Genomic DNA, 12820 nt, shown 5'->3' on the forward strand with positions numbered 1-12820 from the left:
CTTTCCTCCACTTGTCCTCTTCATCTTCATCTGTTTCTGTTTCTGTTTTTTTTCAAAAGATGCGAGTTGCATGTAAACTCTGACATCGATACAGAGTAGTCCATCGAGATCATCTGCGCAGCTTTCGTCACCCAGCCCGCTCGTCACTGCTCATACAAGCTCATCGACAACCTCAAGTTTGCTGCGATGCTATCAAGAACAGCCTTACGCCGGGTCGCTCGTCCTCATTCCGCTTCGGTCCAGCCTCTAGCTATCCGACAGTTGTCTCATGCCTCGGTGCGAGTAAGTGTTCTCCTACCATGATCATGTGATACTCCAAGCTAACGTATCTTCACAGCCCTCCCCTGTAGCGCTTGGCAAAAGACCAGCTCTTCCCAATCCTCGTTTCGCTTCTCCCCTCGTCGCTTCATCCCGAAACCTTTCTTGGACACCATGGCGAACCCCTTCTCCCCCTTCTGCTTCAGTCGATGAGCCCATAGGAGCGGCTTCAGCATCCCCGATCACCCCTGAGACTCCACCAGAACCAATACTGTCCGAATCACACCCAGATCTTACGTCGACTGCTTCTGCTCAGCCAACACTCCCTGAATCGTTCACTTCCTCACCACCAACTATCGATCCCTCTTTACTACCCCAGCCACCCGCAGATGGGGTGACGCCAACATTGGCAGATCTGATATTGAACTCTGGAAAACCATTAGAAGAAGTTTTACAGTCTCCGGAAGCTGTCCATGCTGCTATGCAGGTGTCGGATTTGAAGTTGATGGGTTACGAGCATGGCTTCTTTAGCATCTCTGGTTGGTTTACAGACGCTATCGTAGGATTACATACGACAACAGGATTACCTTGGTAAGTAATTACACCACTTCTCATATTCATCGCTAACTCGCCTATAGGTGGGCCACCATCGCTTCCATTACCGTCGCTATCCGACTTGCTCTTTCCCCTGTTCTCATTTCAACCCAAAAACACAACGTCCGACTAGCCGCCGTTAACCCCCAGATACAAGGTCTAATGGAAAGAGCAACAGAAGCCAAGAACAAGGGGGATGTACATGCTCAAGCGTTGACGGGTCAAGCTATGAGGCAGTTGATGAAGGATCATAACGTGAACCCCGTTCGAGCTCTCCTCCTACCTGTCCTTCAGCTACCCATCTTCTTGACGTTCTTCAACATCATCCGTGGACTGGCAAATCTCCCTCTACCTCAGCTGAAGGAAGGTGGCATAGGATGGGTCACGGATCTGACTGCTGCGGATCCTTATTATATTCTTCCTCTTACTTCGTTATTGTTCACGAATCTGGTGTTCAAGGTGAGCTGTTCTTTCCACATGTATAGTAATGAAAGCTGACAGCGCAACAGTACGGTGCAGATGGTATGGGTACCGCCCAAAAAGCCGGATCACCTGAAAGAACCGCTCACATCAAGAACTTCATCCAGATGACGACTTTCATTTCTCTCCCGGTTGTATCCTTCTTCCCCGCTGTAAGCTTTGCATTGTAGAATGCTCAAGGAGAATAGGACACGACTGATCCATGACTCAGGCCATTCTATTCTACTGGACCTTCTCAACCGGTTTCACGCTCCTCCAATCTATCATCCTCCGTCAGCAAGCAGTAAAGAACTTGCTTGGTATCCCTACCCCTCCCGTCGTCCCTCCTCCACCTGGACAAAAGGAATTCAAGAATCCAAACTGGTTGGACACCATCAAAGCTGCCAAAGAATTCTTCGATACGAGATATGCACAGGCACAGGAGATGCAAGCTGAGCAGGGTGCTCAGAAACTCAGAGAACAGGCGCTCTTGGCTAGGAATCGACCTCAGCAGGCAGTTCAGTCGGTTGAGAGGATAAGGGAAAAGGCTCCTGTCGCTGCAGCCACCTCTGCTCCTGCTGCTGCACCATCGGCATCCAGTGCTCCTGCCTCATCCGCCGCCCCTGCTAGACAGCTGAGTCCCAGAGAGGCAGAGAAACAGAGGAGAGTAGCTGCTGCCAGGAAGAAGAGATCGGGGCAGTAGATCTATTTGTACATCTAGAGTAGTCATCATTCATCATGCATCGCACTGCACCACTTGCTCTTATCTACCTACGTATGAGATTAAGGCAGAGGTTCAAATCTTGTATGAGAATTGTAAACATATTTACCTGACACATATTTACCTCCACTTTGACTTGCCGCTGATTTCAACGAGAACATCCTCGAAAACGTCATCGTCAATCGTTCGGCAAAACAGTCAGAAGTCAACAATAAATGGAATTTCGCACATTTCAATCATCTACAAATCATCTTGTAACTTATCTCTCAGCGCACAATTGCCATCTATAACAGAGCATACCCTCAACATGCTACGCCAACTGGCGAGATCAGCTACAATAGCTGGACCAAGTCGACAGCTACTCACACCAAGATACCGAGGGATAACAACCGCTCTTCCTCTCCTTCGGCAAGATGATCGACGTGAGTCTCCTTCGACATCCGCTTACCAAGACCATATTTTGAGCTGATTGTTCGTTTACGCAGTACCAAGAGGACACATTCGACCTCGTCGAAGACCCATTCAACCTTCTCAGCCATCCGATCCATCTAACCCCCAAACACCTCCAGGCCCATATCCGCAATACGATTTCGACCAATATGATCCCTCTACCGTCCAACCTCCTGTGCCTTCTAGACCAGTCTACATACCCCCTGATCCTCAAGGTATACTGCAGGATAATCATGCTGCGAGGGAGATATTGGCTCATGAGAGTTTGGTGATTGTCAGACAGCTTGAGATGTTAAATGTATTTATGGGTGTAAGTTCATTTCCATCTTCATATGATCTGATGCCTGGCTGATAGTGGGGATGGGACAGTTCGAACAAGCTAATAGGTATGCTATACATTCACCTGATGGTCAACATGTCGGATTGTGAGTTTTTTCAATTTTTACCCCTGGATGGGAGAATAATAGCTGATGAATGGATGATAGTTTGGCGGAAGAAGAACAGACGATATTGTCTGCTATTTCGAGACAAGCTCTAAGGACTCATAGACCGTTCAGAGCGGTGATCATGGATAAGTATGGTAAACCTGTACTATGGGTGAGTTTGCCTCTTACTTCCCACTCGTTTCGTATAACCTGCTGAGCAGATCGACGATGCCAGATTCGACGACCATTTGCATTCATCAATTCTAGAATATTCGTACACGCGCAGGAAGGAGCAGAGGGTATGCTGGTAGGAGAAGCCCAGCAGTAAGCTATGTCTCACTGTACATAGCGAATTGGTACCAGCTGACCCATTTTTAACGTTCCCAGACAATGGCATCCATGGCGAAGACGATATAACCTTTTCCAGAGGTGAGTTGCTTGATTTTGTCGGCCGGTCCACAGGCTGACTCATAATCGCAGGCGAGAGGAAGAGACATTCAAGCAATTCGCAAAAGTGGATAGTGGTTTCTTAGCTTGGGACTTCTGGTTGAAAGATCGAGATGATCGTAAGTTCAATATCAACTGCAGACCCAACTCCGCTGATCACTTCTGTCTGGTAGGTCTCGTCGCATCAATCAACAGGAATTTCCGAGGGATAGGAAGAGAGCTGTTCACTGATACTGGTAAGTCTCCCTCCAACAGCACTGCGGAAAACATGCTGAAAATTTACACAGGACAATATGTCATTCGTTTCGATGCTGCCGGTACTGAACTTGATCTTCCACCTGGATCGAATATCAATGTGCAGGGACAATCGTTGATTTTACCGGAAGGGAAAGAAGGGGGATTGAGTTTGGATCAGAGGGCAATGACCCTAGCTACGGCAGTGTCTAGTGAGCTTTCCGAGGACTACTCTTACTTCTGATTAAGCTAACTTCTTCCTCTTCACAGTCGATTTTGACTATTTCTCTCGACATTCCGGCAGCGGGTGAGCAATCCTCTTCGTTCGGATACACTGATCCAAGCTGACTAATCTATAGTGGTATGGGATTCCCATTCATCTTTTGGGGAGGTGGAGATGGCGGCGTGGAAGCTACTCAGGGCAGACCATCAGATGTACAGCCTTCGGATGGTACGGCTGCAGGTGCAGCGGCTGGAGCAGCGGGAGCAGGAATGTCGGAAGATGAGCAGATATACGGTCGACAGCCATCTCAAGACCGCCCTTCAGACCCTGAAAAATACCCTCCCAGTGATGAGGGTATGGAGGGGTACGAAGAAGAGTCTGGATGGGGAGATGACGAGGTTATGCAGGATCCTTGGTCGCAGCAACAAAGTGACGATGGAGGCTGGTTTGGTGGTGATGGAGGAGATTGGGGAACATAATCATATTTATCACCATATGCATAACTCCTACAACCTCTCTATGCTTTTGTTTTGGGCTGCACAAGATGACAAATATCAGCTGTTGCAGGTCCCAACAATCATCGCAATCTGTACTCACCTTGCAATCTTCCATCACTGTATCCTTGATCAATACCATCACCCTACCTTGATCTTCAGGTCTACTTATCGCATTATCATGCTCGTAGCTCGCACCGATAGCCAACTTGCTTCCATCAGGTGAGAAGGTCAACGCAGAGATGGAAGTAGGGTATTTCGAGTACAACTTCATCCTCTTCTTGGCGTTGTGGTCCCATATGGAGATACAACCGTCTGAACCACCCGAAGCGAATGTGTTGTGTCTGGGTTGATCCTGCATCAGCAAGGCTCCCTGTGTTGTTTCGCAGCTTGGAGTGGGCTGGGGAAGAAGACCTACACTGGATGATATGCCAACGCATTGATAGGATAGACGCAATCCACCCCATCGACATTCTGCCTATGAGCTCTAAAAGCGTACTTCGAGCCTTGGTCTGCAGGATCAAAGTATTCTACCGCGATTCTACCTTCGATCGAACCACTTGCCCAGCCTACCACCTCGATTGTCAGCTTTCATCAAGGAAGAATTGGATAGAACACACCCTTCCCGTCCACCATAGTAGCTATACTCCTAGTCAAGAACTTCAGAGCACTCTCCCTCTCCTGAGAGGGTGAGATCTCTCCATCTGCCGCTGCGAGCTTGGCTACATCGTAGACGAAGACATGTCGATGGGCCATCGAGACTAGGAGACGAGCGGATTTGGGCGCGTAGGAGAGGTTGTACGCTCTTGCTGGGAGGGGTTGGGTGGAACGTAAGGGTGTTTCGGCGGATCTGCGATACATAGCAAATGATAAGTATGGTCTGGTCGTGCTACAAGGCAAAAGAAGGAAGGAATAGCGACGTACGGGTCCCATACTTTCAATGTCGAGTCCCATGAAGTGGTTATCAACACGTCTGAATACAAGTATCAGCTGTGTGTCACACCATTATATGATGGATAAGACTGGACTCACTGTACTCTGGAAACCAGACCAAACTTGAAATTGCATCGTCGTGTTTACCCAATACTCTACACTGTCCAGTTTCGAAATCCCACCTGACCACCGAGCTCATCAGCGTTGCATCTCGATCATATGAGAGGGATGATGACTCACTGCCTCACTCTCTTATCTAGACCTCCTGAAAAAGCTACAGTCGAGGATGAACCAAAGGTAGCTGTCAAAACGGCAGCAGGGTGGGAGAAGCTAGACAAGGGAGTCAGCAATCAAGTCAGAATGAGTCGATCATTCTACCCACATGACAGGAGGTTGAGGAGGAGCGACGAGGTGATGTAATTGTATTGTCTATTTTAAGCCAGCAATCAGCTCAGAAGACCTCGTGCAATGCGAAGGGCAGCTGACATACCCCATCCCAACTTGATACCAATAACCTAGTCGAATCAGGAGAGAAGGTGAGGGAAGAGATCCCGTCGGCGGGTGGTTGAAGTGTGAGGTCGCCTATCGAGACGCATGGTTTGTGAGCTCCTTCTCGTCTCTTATGCTGGGCCTCACTCACCTGTCGACATGTCTGATGAGACCTATATGTGTATGTCCGAGGAAAAGAGAGAGGTACGAGGAAAGAGAGATGTCAAGTTGTTGTTGGTGAATTACATTATTATCACTCGTCGTACACCAAATTCAGGAACGCGTTGTCGTTGTGTCGCTGCACCAGAAATTGTTCAAATCCGTTTGTTGATCTCTTTAATTCTGTTGATTCCCATCTTATCTTGCTATCAATTTCATCATTCTTGTCACTACATACCCAGCTCAAGATGGACGAGGATAGCTTCACCTACGAGCCAAGAGATAAATCCGGTCCAATGGATATCGACCAGAATTACGATACCTCCAGATTAGACGCCTTCAATCTGGTGGGTATGGGTTTAGGTGAAGATGGACCAGCGAGGAAGCGTAAGTCTTACAGTCCCACCATCTCCTTATTGATGACCATCCTCCCATTGTAGCAGGACATGGGGAGCTGATATCTGGATTTAACGTGTCTGCTAGGCCTGCACAGCGAGCTAGACCGAGCAATCCCATTCAACCCCCACCCTGCACCAGGTTTCGCCCATTTCACCAACCCCTCGTCCAACTCTGCTCCTCTACTACTAGCAGCGCTCAATACACCCCGTAAAGCACCTTCGTACGATCCTTCACAATGGTACAATACCGCTCCACGTACACCAGCTACTACAAGCTTGGCAACTCAGCTGGATATAGATATGGATAGTCCCGCTCGAGGATTATCGACTCCTGCTAAATCTGCGGAAACGCTGTTGAAGGGTAAAGAAGCTAGAGTGGAAGATGATAACGAGAAGGAGCAGGGGCAGGATCATCAGCAGGAGAACAAAGAGGAGAAAGATGAGCAGCCTAGGAAATTTGCGAAAGGCGCTGTGAGCAGGACGAACAAGAAGAGGGAGAAGGCGAGGAAGGGGCAAGGCAGGGGAGAGCAAGGGGTAAGCAGTCTTGCATGGACAGTGAGCAGTGAATGGGCTAATGTATATGTTGAATATAGGTCTCAATCAGACATAGCGATTCGTCTGCACCTACATATTCGAAATCGGAACATCACTATAATGTTCATATGACTCCGCCAGCTCTAAGGCATTCAGAGATACCTGCTTTGCTACTGGGGTGAGTTTATTAGTCCTCCGACCATCCTGTCGAAGTTCGTCGAGCTGATATATGGTTTTATAGATATTTACAATTCGCAGTCAACGCGTCCATCGTTTTATTCTGTTTATACCTTGGTGTGCAGTTCGTGTTGACTGTGCGACGGGATGTCAAGGACAAGATGCAGGAGCATTCTGTTGGTTAGTGTATCTTGAACCTGCTTGCACTGTACAAGCTAACTTGTTATCCCAGAAATACTTCAAGAGATTGCGGAATGTACAAATCTATATCTTACTAATCGATGTGATCCAGTGCTGCGAGTACCGGCGATGTAAGCGGTTCACATCCTAAGTCATTGATTCGATACTGATTGTGTCCTCATCCACAGGGAAGCACCATGTAAAGCCTGGGACGCATGTATGAATCGTGATCCTACGATGGTAGGACGCATCAACATTATCGCCGAGACTTTTGCAGGGGTCATCAACAGCTTTGTCGATCCGATAAGTTGGAAGACGATGGTATGTGATATCTGATTGTCATCAACCCTTTCTGATAAAAATACTGATAACCATTCCTTGTAGAGCTTCACCCTTGTCACTCTATCATTCCTCATCATCCTCACCAACTCTGCATTATTCAACCTCCGAGCCAAAGCCTCGCACCACGACCCTCCTCCCTCCGCCAACAACTTCTGGCCACCTCAAAGTCACTTCATGCCTCAGCTTCCTCCTCACCTGCCTCATCCTCAACAACACATGCTACCTCCTCATCAGCAACAGGATCATATGCCACAAGATGGGTCGAGGCAAATAGGGTGGACGGGAGAGGAAAAGAAGAAGGGTTGGTGGTGATGTTATGTTTCTGCCTGGTTTGTCTGTCTGTATGCATATACTCTATACTAGATCTCCTCGTCATAAATACCCCTCGGTCTGATTACTCTGTTGCATGCATATGTTTTGGTGGTTGAAAACTATTGCAGTGAGTGTTGACGTTATCGCCACCTAGCTGCTTGGTGATACTTGTTATACTGAATTCGGTTAATTGTCGCACGGATCTCCCCGTGACAGCTTGCTAGTAGTGGTGGTATGGTAGTGATGACGCCAAGTGCTCATTATCATCGATGTCTCTTTCAACTTACATTGATCATTCATTGCACCTTTTAGCAACTATCCATTCATTGAACGCTACGCTATCACTATCGCTCAATCACTACATATAGGTACTCCCCTAAACAGTCATCAAGCGATCCTACGCCTGCATCCACTTCCACGATGTCACGTCTAGGTAAACGTCATCCGGACTTGCTCGTGAGTTCCTTCCTCCTTCCTCCCTTTTTCCTCGATGTTCACCTGTCGCATCCTGAATGTACACTGCGCTTGGCTCATATCTGCTGGCGATATTTGATGCTGATTGTACCCCAGTGCTGCAATTTCAACCAAGACTTCTCGTGCATAGCAGTAGGACATAAGAAGGGATATACTATACTCAATTGTGATCCATTTGGGAAAGTGCATTCTAAGAGTAAGTCTGGGTGCAAACCTTCAACTCCAGTCCAAGTGTCTTAGTGTAGCTCATCCATGAGTGCTCTTTAGATGATCAAGGTGCTACGGGTATCGTGGAGATGCTGTTCTGCACGTCCTTAGTAGCGTTAGTAGGAGCAGCGGACACTCAACCTTCGAATAGTCCTAGGAAGCTGCAGATCGTCAATACCAAGGTGAGCTGGCTAGTCATCGGCATGCTGCAGCTCTTCAATATGCTTATATGACTTCTGATCACAGCGCCAATCGACCATCTGCGAGCTCATCTTCCCTACTTCCGTACTTGCCGTCAAGATGAACAGGAAGAGATTGATAGTTGTGCTGGAGAATGAGATTTACATCTACGATATATCGACGATGAAGTTATTGCATACTATAGAGACTGGACCTAATCCCAATGGTGAGCTTACTTTACCGTTCTCTCTACATCATCCCTCCATATCCCGACTCCATATCCCATGTCTCTCATACTTGACACGATCAGTATTCTTTACCTGTAATGCTGACGCTTCCGCACGTGCACTTTTAGCCGTCTGTGCACTCTCCTCCTCATCCGAACACTCCTACCTTGCCTACCCTTCACCAGCGCCCTCAGCATCCTCCGCTCCACTCTCCTCCAATGCAGTCCCAGCAGCCCCTCCAGCACCTACCACAGGCGATGTCCTCTTATTCGACACCATATCACTCTCAGCTCTGAACGTGATCCAAGCCCACAAAACACCCATTGCCGCTCTCGCACTTAATTCAACGGGCACGATGTTAGCCACAGCTTCAGATAAGGGGACCGTCGTCAGAGTCTTCTCTGTACCGGATGCTAAGAAGTTATGGCAATTCCGCCGAGGTACTCAGAGCGCAAAGATATATAGTATGAACTTCAACTTGGCCAGTTCCCTCTTGGCCGTATCATCCGATTCTTCCACTATACATATCTACAAATTAGCGAACAACCAGAAAGGCTCTTCGTCCTCTTCCTCTCCGAATCCAGATATACCTGAACATGTGGACGGAGCTAGATCACCCACACCTTCTGATGCACCTTCCAACTCTCCTCCGCTCTCTTCAGCCAAATTGACGGATAATGGTAGTGCCACGTCCTCGTTGAGGAGGAGATCATACCATATTGGTAAATCCTTCGTAGGCGGTGTGGGAGGGTATCTACCCAGGAGTGTATCGGAGATGTGGGAGCCTCAAAGAGATTTCGCATTTATCAAGTTGAGGGGTAATGGCGCTAGAACGGTGGTGGCTATGAGCGGGTGAGTCAGCGACTCGAATGCTGACAAGGTTGCCAGGCTGATAGATGTGTGTTTGTGTAGAACCGTACCTCAGGTGATGGTGATATCTGCAGATGGACTGTTCCAAGCTTACAACATTGATCTGGAGAACGGAGGAGAATGCTCGTTGATGAAGGAGTTTGCGTGAGTGCTGTTTTGAACCTGAACGTGAATCTCGCTGATATCTCCAAAAGATTACTGGGCTCTGAAGATTCAGTGGGTAATGCTTCGCTCGGTATGTAGTGAGATATGACAGTTCTTGAGGATATCTTGGTAAATTGTTTGTACGAGTATGCATATACCTTAATGTGTCTTGATGGTGTATAGATAATTTCACATGAACTGGTGCATACAACACTCCCATATCTCTTTCCATTATTCCACCCTCACGGTTCCGTGATGATTTTCCCTATAAACCCGTACTCTCTACTCGACCTCAATGCAAGAACCCCCTTATAGCCCCACCAACGTTTTGAACATCCAACAAAAACGTATCATGTCCCCAAACCCCACCCAACTCATAGTACGTGACATTCTGATTCCCCGTCAACTTCAGCGCATCTGCAAGTTCACGTTGCTGTTCAACAGGGAACAAGACATCACTCTGAACGCCCAACACCAGCGCTGGGATATCCCTAAGTCTCTTCAAACCCTGGGACAATTCCGAGAGATGAGGTGATTTAGAGGTAGGGATGAATTTCTTGAGCTTCTTCTTGGTTTCTTTCTCTGATAGTTCCTTCTCTGCTTCTGACTCGGGGGACGTAGTATGTCGAGAGGATGAGATGGATACTCCCACTGGGTCTGAGGGGAAGGGGAAAGGGTTGGCGGAAGGGTACGCGGAATTGAATTTCTTCGCTAAGGATGTGAGTGCGGTGGAGGACATGTCGAATAGGTCCATTGCTTTTGAGAGGTAGATCATGGAGTTTGCGTCGTATGTCAGACAGAACCTCTCGCCCTGGACATCACCACGCAAACATCAGTGATACCATTCTCTCAATCGGGAGAGGGTGTGTGTGATTGTGTGATGATAGGATTGGATGGACTCACCTGATGGTCAAGATACGTCTCGATCAAGAAATCAGGACTCAGTCTGGGTACGTCCGGATCACCGTTCGAATCCAGCGCTGCTTCTTGCTCTGAGAGCATTTGACGACCGAATCGCTGTTCCCATTCTGGTCCGGATCGGTAGGTGATCGTAGCGATTTCTATGTTGATCACAGGAGGTGTCAGTCGACATACATTTTAAACATTAGGTATTGGCGGGCTACACTCACGCCTGGCCAGCTTCATCCCGTTGTGAGGAGGTACACCATCATAGTAAAACCCTCTGTTCCAATTAGGATCGGCCATGAGGACTGCGATTCAAGTTAGCACTCAGAACATACAGTGTCATCTTCCCTTCGTTCAGACCTGAAAGATAGACGCCAACTTACCACTCCTCTGAGCATATCTCATACCCACACCATTCAACCCCGACCTCCCACTCGCCGAGATACTCGCTACCCTCCCCACCCGCTCAGGCGCAATGTAAGCCATAGAAATACTCTGCATCCCTCCCATACTAGACCCAATACTTGCATAAAGCTTCTCAATACCCAGATGATCCAGCAGATCAAACTGCGCCCTCGTCATATCATGTATAGAAAGCATAGGAAACCTAGTAGCCCATCTCGTCTCCCCGTCTCCTGGTGGATAGGGGCTGGAAGGACCGGTCGAACCGAAACATCCCCCCAAGGCGTTCGTACAAATCACAAAGAATTTATCTGTATCGATTGATTTTCCTGGACCGACGAAATCTTCCCACCATCCTGGTTTGGAGGAGGTTGAGGAAGATACGTCGTTCCCCCTTGAAGCTACGTGGGAGGAGGCTGAGAGACCCGTGTGCAGGAGGATGGCGTTGTCTCGAGCGGAGTTGAGTTGTCCCCACGTCTCGTAGGCTATTTGGAAGGGGGGTAGGGGCTGGGGCGAGTACAGGAGGGGGAGGGGTTCAGTGGAGTGGAAATGGAGGGTTGCTGGGGGAGGCTACGGAACAGCTACCATCAGCACACAAGACTATCGCTTTACCAACTTGGATACAATGGGAAGTCAAGTAGCTCGCAGTTCCAACCAATGTCACCACGATGAAACACTACACATGCTTCCCAGGGGAGATTTATAACAAGAAACCAGAGCGCAAAGTTCACTCACAACATAACAAGCCTCCGCCTCCTCCTTCCCGTCCTTCCCACTCTCCCTCCCCTCCAGCCTCTCCTCGTCCCTCCTAATCTCATCGTCCCTCTTCCTGATCTCCTCCAACTCCACCTCCCGTGAAGTCTGCTTCTGTTTACCCTTCCATGACCCAGGCGAGGGAGCAGGTCTAGGGGAAGATTGCAGACCGAACCCACCAGGGTTGAAGGTGGGTTTCCTCCTTGGAGGCAGTTGCGGCGAAGTGGGGGGGACAAAGTGGTTCGCGGAGGAGGATGAGAGGGAGGGAGAGGGGGGATGGTATGATGCCAGGTGGGGTTTGGGGGGTTTCCAAGTGGGTTTGGTAGTGGGTAGTTGGATTGAACGAGGGATGGTCGCTCGTGGTGGCATCGTTGTATATACAGTTGTTCAGGTTAAGATTGGGTGGTCAGTATGTCTTGTTTTTTATAGGAAAGAAGTGCATGCTTATGCAACTCGCATGTTTATATATATATATATATTTACTTTCTCTCTCTGCTTGCGAATCCAGCATGCAATGGATGATTTTGATTTCCGAATAGTCATGACTGATCATCGTCATTCCTATATGAGGGATTATATTCCAAAATATCATCTCATCCTTGATCACGCCATCGCATCAAACCTGGGGTCCCCACCGTAACACTCCCCCGGTTATACCAGAACCACCAATTCGGATGACCGAGCGGACCAACTCCGTGCGTAAGACATACCTCGATGCATGCAACGATATATTTACATATGAACTGTCAACAAGAGGACCAAGCGAGTGTTAATGGTAGTCAGTCGACTTGTGACTACTCTGCCACATAATAGCAAAAGACCTAAATC

General features: G+C 48.3%; 6 protein-coding genes across 6 annotated transcripts; 4 read left to right on the forward strand and 2 right to left on the reverse strand.

Moving 5' to 3' along the window:
- Positions 1 to 186: 186 nt before the first annotated feature.
- Positions 187 to 2014, forward strand: I302_108993 (uncharacterized protein; the record flags this gene model as incomplete). The annotated part of the gene is made up of 5 exons (XM_019194718.1): positions 187 to 282; positions 338 to 849; positions 897 to 1311; positions 1362 to 1484; positions 1544 to 2014. The coding sequence occupies 5 exons, from the start codon at positions 187 to 189 to the stop codon at positions 2012 to 2014; spliced, it is 1617 nt and encodes a 538-aa protein (XP_019043554.1).
- A 325-nt stretch (positions 2015 to 2339) lies between these two features.
- I302_108994 (uncharacterized protein) lies at positions 2340 to 4290 on the forward strand (the record flags this gene model as incomplete). The annotated part of the gene is made up of 11 exons (XM_019194719.1): positions 2340 to 2454; positions 2518 to 2792; positions 2852 to 2907; positions 2968 to 3079; positions 3143 to 3231; positions 3295 to 3336; positions 3388 to 3473; positions 3528 to 3590; positions 3642 to 3800; positions 3859 to 3895; positions 3948 to 4290. 11 exons carry the CDS (start codon positions 2340 to 2342, stop codon positions 4288 to 4290), a joined length of 1377 nt encoding a protein of 458 aa, XP_019043555.1.
- Positions 4291 to 4328: 38 nt separating this feature from the next.
- On the reverse strand, positions 4329 to 5888 carry I302_108995 (uncharacterized protein; the record flags this gene model as incomplete). Its single annotated transcript, XM_019194720.1, has 10 exons — positions 4329 to 4346; positions 4409 to 4649; positions 4724 to 4874; positions 4926 to 5155; positions 5230 to 5278; positions 5338 to 5420; positions 5479 to 5568; positions 5621 to 5667; positions 5729 to 5820; positions 5879 to 5888. The coding sequence occupies 10 exons, from the start codon at positions 5886 to 5888 to the stop codon at positions 4329 to 4331; spliced, it is 1011 nt and encodes a 336-aa protein (XP_019043556.1).
- A 246-nt stretch (positions 5889 to 6134) lies between these two features.
- On the forward strand, positions 6135 to 7829 carry I302_108996 (uncharacterized protein; the record flags this gene model as incomplete). Its single annotated transcript, XM_019194721.1, has 7 exons — positions 6135 to 6273; positions 6370 to 6818; positions 6878 to 6996; positions 7060 to 7175; positions 7228 to 7306; positions 7364 to 7496; positions 7560 to 7829. 7 exons carry the CDS (start codon positions 6135 to 6137, stop codon positions 7827 to 7829), a joined length of 1305 nt encoding a protein of 434 aa, XP_019043557.1.
- A 420-nt stretch (positions 7830 to 8249) lies between these two features.
- On the forward strand, positions 8250 to 10030 carry I302_108997 (uncharacterized protein; the record flags this gene model as incomplete). Its single annotated transcript, XM_019194722.2, has 7 exons — positions 8250 to 8285; positions 8400 to 8499; positions 8571 to 8692; positions 8757 to 8916; positions 9046 to 9769; positions 9830 to 9931; positions 9982 to 10030. 7 exons carry the CDS (start codon positions 8250 to 8252, stop codon positions 10028 to 10030), a joined length of 1293 nt encoding a protein of 430 aa, XP_019043558.2.
- A 193-nt stretch (positions 10031 to 10223) lies between these two features.
- Positions 10224 to 12361, reverse strand: I302_108998 (homoserine O-acetyltransferase; the record flags this gene model as incomplete). The annotated part of the gene is made up of 5 exons (XM_019194723.1): positions 10224 to 10742; positions 10835 to 10992; positions 11062 to 11142; positions 11221 to 11809; positions 11975 to 12361. The coding sequence occupies 5 exons, from the start codon at positions 12359 to 12361 to the stop codon at positions 10224 to 10226; spliced, it is 1734 nt and encodes a 577-aa protein (XP_019043559.1).
- Between the last annotated feature and the right edge of the window lie 459 nt (positions 12362 to 12820).

Source organism: Kwoniella bestiolae, chromosome 8 (assembly GCF_000512585.2).
Source record: "Kwoniella bestiolae CBS 10118 chromosome 8, complete sequence".
NCBI classification, from domain to species: Eukaryota; Fungi; Basidiomycota; class Tremellomycetes; order Tremellales; family Cryptococcaceae; genus Kwoniella; species Kwoniella bestiolae.